The following is an 8,377-nucleotide window of genomic DNA, read 5'->3' on the forward strand; positions in this document are numbered from 1 at the left end:
GCGTTGATTGTTCATTTGGAGTTGTTTCTTCTTCTTCTTCTTCATCGATCTAGGCAGGGTTCTGGGCCGGCAGCCTGGGATAGCAAGGATGGACGTCGTTCTTATTTTCTCGTTTGTTTCTGTCCGTAGTCGGACCCTGCTCTTACTCTTGATGATTATGTAATGTACTGATGTGACTCTGATGTAGCTTGTGGCGAGTGTAAGCCAACTCTGTATATATATCTCTTCTTTTTCAGTACATGTACTTGTGACGATATGCATTCTTGCGACACGACGAGATGCGCTTCTATCCCTGACGAGGCCTTCGTACCAAATTGAGGATAGGGTCGCATCTTGGACGTGACAAGTGGAGGACATGAAAGAGATTGGAGAGGAGATCGGAGGGGAGCAGAGAGAGCGGGAGGACTGAGGGTTTGAGGGGGGTTCATGTGATGCGAGTTTTTTGTGTGGTGGCAGTGGTGGGGCGGCATTGGCCATAGCGGTGTGGTACAACGTGACAACAATTTTTGGGTGTGTCGAAGCCTTCCCATATCCACCACACATATATGCTGGATATGGGGTTGCCACACAACCAGGAAATTTGGAATTTGGGTTGGTTGTGGGGAGCACGGTTGGATGCGGCTTTTTGGTCCACACAGTGTGTCCCGATCTTTTGGGTGGCTTTGAGGGCTTTCGTTGTAGATGCTCTCACATCGTAAGATTAAGTGCTTCCTAAAATTACAAATATCAGACAAAGTTATAGTTGTGCTCCATGCCTTAATGTGGTTGGAACTTTAATTTGTTCTCGGCCTCTACTATTGAGTTCAATGGTATTGGATGATTCAATACAAAACGAGTCTTGTGTGAAATGAGTTGATTTTCATATGGATTCGTGACAATTGTTGTACTGAACTTTCATATGTTGAGTCTCTAAACTTTCACAAATTGAGTTGACTATAATAGTGTGTCTTTTTCTTTCAATTTTTGTCTTTTTCTAGAAACGCCAAGTATGCATAGTAATCGCACACACGCTAGGGCCGACTGAAGTATAGAGTCGTGCAATTTTAAGATTGGTAAAATCACACACAGAAACAACATCTAATATTGTTGTCGATTTCAACAGGGACGGTAATGTTTTTGGTTAGAAACTTGCATCATTTGTCTCCAAATTTTTTAAACTCGGCACGTCCTAAAACCATAATAAACAATCCAAGTCATAAACATATAGTTGTCCACTCACCTTTCAGCTTCGCAACTTGACAGCAAAGCTAGAATTTACAACGCACAAACCGTACGTAAAAAAAAACACCTTTTACCGTGTATGGACGGGTACATGGAAGCACAAAGCAATCACTTTCAACTTTGTCCGCAGCGTCCACGCTTTCTGTTATTCGGGAGAGCTTTGTCCACCGAACTTCTAAATGCTGCTGTTCGTGATTAAATAAACGCACGTCGCAGAATCCGTGCTGACAGGGTCGGCGGGAGCGGGACGCCGGCCGGCGCGGAATGTGAGGGCGCTTGAAAAGCCGTGTGTGTTCCCGGGCCGGGGCCGGAGCCGTGCATGCCGCGCTCGGCGCTCACTCATTTAAGGCTATCTCGAATGGTCGTATGATCATCGTTGATAAAATTGCTACATAAATAATTTTGATGTCATGACACATAATATAAGAAGAGAGAATGAAACCGTATGAACTTGAAGCAACGGTTCATGCACAATCTCCGAGGCAAACATGATTATTTATTTAACATTTAATGAACTCACTTAGTTATTTTACATACGGTTAACATACACTTTATTGAAGAGCTTGTATGATGTGTTGTTGGTTGATGATGTGAACACTTATAACAACGATTGAACATACGGACTGTTGAAGATGCTCTTAGCCGTAACCAAAAGCACCTTTCACTTATTAAAAGGCCGTCATTAAGAAGAAGATTAGCAGTACTACTCCAACTGACTATTGATGAAGTACTTTTCTCAACTGTGCTGATCGAGCTTTCATTCAACTAGCTACTACTGTAGGAAACAGTGATGGAGCTTTCATCCACAACTTGGTGTGGTGCGCCGATGGTATATAATACTGTACAGAACTACTTCATACGTTTCTAAATACAAGAACTTTTAGAGATTGCATTATAAACTACATACGAATGTATGTAGACTATGGATTCATTCATTTCGCTTCGTATGTAGTCTTTTATTAAGCATGTATAATCGTGCTATATTAGTAGTGCTACGTAGCATAAATGATGAGATGGAGAAGAAAGAATGCATGAGGAAAGGTTTGTCTTTTCTTATTTAAAAGAGAACACGAGGTGACCTCAGAACATAATATGTCTCATCATATTTTTAGGAATAACTGGTTATTAAAGATAAGGCTAAGAGGTAATTCATTGTAGACATGTTTTTTATCATCCCTAAATTACATGCAAAACTTAAGTTAAGATCATTTTATCAATCATTGTACATGCCTTTAATTTTTGTTAAAAGATACTCCCTCCGTTTCTAAATATAAGACCTTATAGAGATTTCACTACAAACTACATACGAAGCAAAATGAGTGAAGTAACCGAGGAAGTATATATTTTGTAGACCATGTAGAGATTTCACTATAAAGTATACTTTAAAATATGTCTATACACATCCGTATGTAGTCCATAGTGCAAGGTCTTATATTTAGTAGCGGAGGAAGTATATATTTCGAAACGGAGAGAATACAGTAATAGCTGCCCGTGCTGACCGCTGAGTCGTACGTAGCCTCCTAGGCGTCCGAGTTGAAGCCTGTCTCTTCGCGCGCCGCCCGGGGCACCGGCGCCGGAGACCGCCACGTGCACCGGCCCTCGCCCGTGCGCACGCCAGCGCCCACCCTCAACGGAAACTTCCCAACCATCTCCATCTCTCCGGAGAGAGCCAGCTGCAGTGCCGTGTGCGTGTGCCGTGTGAACAGGCGCGGGACGCGTGACGTACCGGAAGCTCGTCGCCGTCGCGCTCATCACAAACACTACAGTACATACAGATACACAAGCAGTTTGCTGGGATGCCGCCCGGTCATCCTCGGCGTGGCTCCGTCCCGTGACCGTGAGCGACAACTCCGACGTACGTATGCGCGTGGTGCGGCGCTGTCGGCGTTTGCACGGGGGATGGACACATCAGCACATGGATACATGATGACGGCGGTGACAAATCAACGCCATGGCCGCCGTTTGGTGGGTTGTCTTGGAGTCCTAGATTGGCACCGTCTCGGTAGCATGATCGGCAGCGAGTGTCGTCGTCGATCGTGCGGTGCGTGGAATCTTATCTGCGCACCACCGGACGGCCGACCGGGTGGCCGTGGCGGCGAATGATCAAGGGATCGCATCGTATCGCCGGTGTAAAGCGCATCGATCGCACCCTCGACAGGGGAGCACCTACACATGTCGGAAGGCCGCTAGCGTGCGTGTACGGTTCGTTATAATGATGCAGTTGCAGTCCCACTAGTAGTAGCCGCTCCACGGGGGACGGAGACACGGACAGTAATATGGATCACGGGAAAGTTGATCTCACATGCACTCGTTTCATTCCTACTTCAAAGATGTACCGTAAGCTGGATGGTAATTAAATGCTAGACATACAAAGAGTTACATAAGGTTACACGTTGATTAGCATTCTTTGTTTCTAAGAAACAACTCCTCCTGATTTTGAAGGATGTGAGGCCCTTATTCTTCTTAATCTCCAATCAAAATTTACCTTTTTGTAAAACCTATGTAAACTTTTGTAGTATGTGTAAAATTGCTGTGGAAAGCGTCCTTTTCATGGCTCAGCTCCGTTACGAGGACACTGGATGGACCACGACAGTGAAGCGGCGTCAATGAAACCGAGCCCATCATTCACTGGTCAAAATCGACCGCGACGGCCGGGAAATTAATCGCGCATCTAGGCATTGGACTGTCACACATGGTGCTGTACGAGCTTCGTAGAAATTCTCTCCTCCTTGACCGCAACACATCTTCTCTCTCAAACGCACGCCTTGTTTTCAAGAACGTCTGAACAGCGGACTTTCAGGGTATGTACGCTACAGAACCGTGATTTTTTTCTTCAGAATATGAGATCAGTGGAGTTACCCCAATAATTCGGCACATATTGTTCACCAAATCCGCTTCCCATTCGATATGTTTAGGCAGCATCAGACAATTTATTTACGATACACCAACCAAGGACAATTCATAATTCCATAAATCAAAGTGGACCGAACAATCTAGAATAAAATGAAACGACTGTATGTATACAAGGCCTGCAGCGCCAACACAGTGCAGCTCAGGACTACTCCTGAAAATGTCCCAAACAAACTCTGAAACTTAAAATCACCGACACCAAATAAATCAAAGCGGAGCATGCATGTAGCAACAAACACATTCATCTTAACACTTGAATTCAAGCGACGCTCGCCGGCGTGGACGGCGGGAGTTCGCCGCCGCTGCCGGCCTCCTCCCCCGCCGCTTCCTTCTCCTTTGGGAGTTCCTTGCCCTCGGTTTCCTTTGGTTCCTCATGCTCTTTCCTGTCAGCGGCTGTGGCCGTACCTTCCTGCTGCATAGTGGCAGTACATAACATGGTTCAGCAGGTTATTTTTTACTCTACATATTATGCACATCAAATTTCTTATACTGCACTTATTAGTTACTAGGAAGTTTAGCAGTTTATTTTGAGTAATTATGGCCAAAAGAACTTTAGACCACAAACTACCAAGTTGCTTTTCCACAAGTAAAAATTATGTATCTAGAGAACGAATGTTCTCCCTACAATCTTCCACCGTGAACCAGTCGACGCCATTGGATTTTGATTGAAAGAAAAAGCTCTGACTTCCAAAAATTTATTTCAGAAGTGTCAAAGCTCCGACCATGGTGTGTCAGAAAGATTTACTGTGTTCTATAAGCCGCCTGAAAAATACTTATATTTTTAAAATTAAATACTCATTTCCATGTTGTCTAAGTGGGGTATTATGGTGTTTGATGGTGCAAAAAATGTGCATCTATAGTTGTCCAAACTTAACACGGCACATTAAAAACAAATAATTAAGCTGCGGATTCCTCAGTGAATAAATAATGCCCATGTTGGGGCGGTATAAGAATTTCTCATCTTTCCTTTTTGGGGTAAGAATTTCTCATTTATAACCTACAGATAAAAGCTACTCCCTCCGTTCCACAATATAAGATCGTTTTTCAAGCCGAGGAAGTAATTTTTTTTTAATAAAAAATCATTGATTGATAATTTTTTGACTGGAAATAATTGTTTTAGATTAGCACTAACACACGAACTCAGCTCAAAGTGCTCGCATTATGGAAGCATTTGCGATACCAGATGGTGTCAAGTTGACTGTTGTAGTGCTTTTGGGCCACCAAACCCGCACCCCGCACAAGCTTTCGGGCCTACCCAGTGCAGAGCTTGTTGTTTCTTTTCTTACATGTTTTGTGACCCTATAGACCGTTCTCCGGCCGGGGTTTTCTCTGTCACTTTTACCCCCTTTTATGCATTTGTGTTCATTGTTTTACGTTCTCTATTTCTTGATTATTTTTTAAAATTCTTCAACATATTTTAAAACATGGAAACATTGTAAATGATGAATATGTTTACCAAATTATTACTCCCTCCAATCCAAAATAACTTTGTGATTTTTTAAGTTATTACTCACTTATTTTGGATCATATAGGGAGTAGCATATTTTACATGGCAAACATTTTTAGACTGCGAAACATTTGAGAATTTCACAACGTTTTCTATATTCGTGAACATTTTTTGAAGTTACTAATTAATATAAATCCTCAAGCATTTTATAAAATTACAGTACTTTGGTATTTGTGAAATAAATTTTATATGCAGAAAAGTCAGGGAAGACCGGCTCAAGAAGTGCTTAGCTAAGTTTTTCTTTTCTTTTGAGGCATAGAAGTGCAGCGTGCAACGGCCCAGATCCTCAAATCGCTGCACACAACACACCTAAACTCTAATGAAGAGTGAACGATTCTCAAAAAGTAAAAATAATAATGAAGAGTGAACAAAAAGACATGCACTTGCTAAACATCGTGCTGCCGGTACGCCTAGGAGTCTAACCAAGAAAAAAATAACGCGCTACAGAAAACAACATCATCCCTGGAAATACATTATTAACGTGCTATAACACGCTATAGCGTGCTATTAATAAAACATCGTATGTTGATTTATTTAATGAGATAATTTCTTACGTACAACGTGTTACTAATGAGAACGAATGTTTGGAGCTCGGCCTTCATGGAGACCAATTTTTTTTAAAAAATATCAAAATTAAAACTTTCCGGTTTTAAAAAAATCTGAAAAAATTGCAAGTAACGAAGGATGTTATGTGTATGCGTGTAAAATTTTAGGTTTAAATACCTTGAAATACGATCTGTATAAAAAAATAAATTCATGGCCTGAAATGATGAATAGTGTCATGCATAAAAAAGCATCAGATCTGTCATCTTTTACAGCCCTCATTTCAATGTTTTTTTTCTGAAAATTTACACACATGTGTGTTATGCCTTCACTTATCTCTGCATTTCTTTTCAGAATTTTCAAAATGTAAAAATATAAATTTTCATGAAATTTAAATATCAAATTTAAATATCTCTATGGAGGCCGAGCTCCATTCACACTTTCCGGTTATTAACGACGCTATAGGGCGAAAATTGGAAATGGTGCACGGGCACCATGGTGTCCGTTTTTAAAAATCATTTTCTATAATGTAAAAAAATCTGAAACTTTTTGTAGACACACATAAACATGTACTCCCTCCGTTCCTAAATATAAGTCTTTTAAGATATTTCACTAAAGTCTACATACGGAGCAAAATGAGTGAATCTACACTCTAAAGTATGTCTATATACATCCGTATGTAGTCCATTAATAAAACCTCTTTAAAGACTTATATTTAGGAACGGAGGGAGTATGTTACATATCTGCAAAATTTTAAATCATTTTAATTTCACATGTGGCATGTAAAAAATGATAAATATGTATTTATAAATGGTCTTCTTTTTTTGTTATTGGACCAAATTTTTTTATTTTTATACAGCTTACAAATTACATTTTTTCAAAACAAAATTTCACTGATTCGTAATGAATACATAGAAGTTTCCACCAAGTTATTTTTGAACTTTTTTCTTTAAACTTTTAAATATGTTTTTCGATTTTTTTCAAAGAAGAACACGAAGGTGTCCGGGCACACAAACTTGGCTCTCCGCTATAGGGGCGCTATATTTTCCAGTGAGTCTAACATAGAAGAAAAGAAGCACTCCTACTTGAATTCGCTAGAACTTGGAGAGAGATAACAAAACCACTAGCTGCGCCGTACCTCGACGGCCCTGCTAGTTTCCTCCGCAGGTGCCTGTGCCTGTGCCTCTTCCACCTCCGCCGGCGGCGCCACTTCCTGTTCCGCGCCGGCCGCCGGCGTCGGCAGCTCGGCGGGCGGGGGAGCGTCGTCGTCGCCTAGCGCCTTGGGCTTCAACCCGCAGTTCCCCATCCTTCCTTTTGCTGTCTCTTGCGCACGCAGCGCAGCAGGCGAGTAAGAAATGGCGAGCGCCGGCGGAGGAAACTTGGAAGCGTGGCGACAGGTTGAAGGCGGCGTTTTATAAGCCTGCGGCCTGCAGGTCAGAGTTTCCGGCATCAACAATGATCTTCTTGCTGTGATGCTATCGTGCGTGTGAGCTGGTATGATTGGAACTAGCTAGCATCGACGGAGTAGCTGTGATTAAGAAACTGTTAATTTTAGCCGGCCGTATTAGGGGCATACCATTTGGCGTCGAACTGTCGATGTGATACGTACGGACCGCGTCAAGGGGATCCGTGGCATTGTTTCGTGGGCGTAATGCTACACCTACAAAGGCTTACGTAAAGATTTTACGTACAAACTGATGTGTAAGATTATGATTGGTAATTGAGGGATGAGGGGCCCCACCCCCACTGAAAATCAGGGGGAAGATAAGAGTTAGTTTGAAAGGTTAAGTAAACCTTTGTAAGTTTTTGTATGTCTAGCATTATTGGTTTCGTGGGCGTCCCTACAATTTCCTTTCTTGAACCGGCTCCAAAGGTCTCGATTAAAAAATCTCTTGATAATTTTTCAGATAACCTGTGAATATTGTTAATAGGCAATCCTCGCTTTCAATATATTAAGTTGACGGCAGTAATGGAACAAGGTATGATGTCTGTTAATATACATGTTTCTGAGTTTCTCTGGCTAATCAGGCAATGCACTCTAGACGTGGACAATCGGATGAACAACTAATGCGGTTGCAGATGCATGCATGCCTATTTTTGACACCCGGCCCTCTGACCCGGCCTCTCCGTTCTCCAACCACCGTTAAAGCATTCCATGGTTACCAAGAGCGCGATCATCCTAATCCTGCTCCTAGC

The 8,377-nt window shown here is 42.1% G+C and overlaps 1 protein-coding gene across 1 annotated transcript; it reads right to left on the reverse strand.

Moving 5' to 3' along the window:
- Positions 1–4,215: 4,215 nt before the first annotated feature.
- On the reverse strand, positions 4,216–7,820 carry LOC123415741 (skin secretory protein xP2-like). The gene is made up of 2 exons (XM_045106754.1): positions 7,320–7,820; positions 4,216–4,543 (listed from the first exon to the last, which is right to left on the reverse strand). Exons 1-2 carry the CDS (start codon positions 7,629–7,631, stop codon positions 4,391–4,393), a joined length of 465 nt encoding a protein of 154 aa, XP_044962689.1. The 5' UTR covers positions 7,632–7,820; the 3' UTR covers positions 4,216–4,390.
- Positions 7,821–8,377: the final 557 nt, after the last annotated feature.

This window comes from Hordeum vulgare, chromosome 1H (assembly GCF_904849725.1).
Source record: "Hordeum vulgare subsp. vulgare chromosome 1H, MorexV3_pseudomolecules_assembly, whole genome shotgun sequence".
NCBI lineage: Eukaryota > Viridiplantae > Streptophyta > Magnoliopsida > Poales > Poaceae > Hordeum > Hordeum vulgare.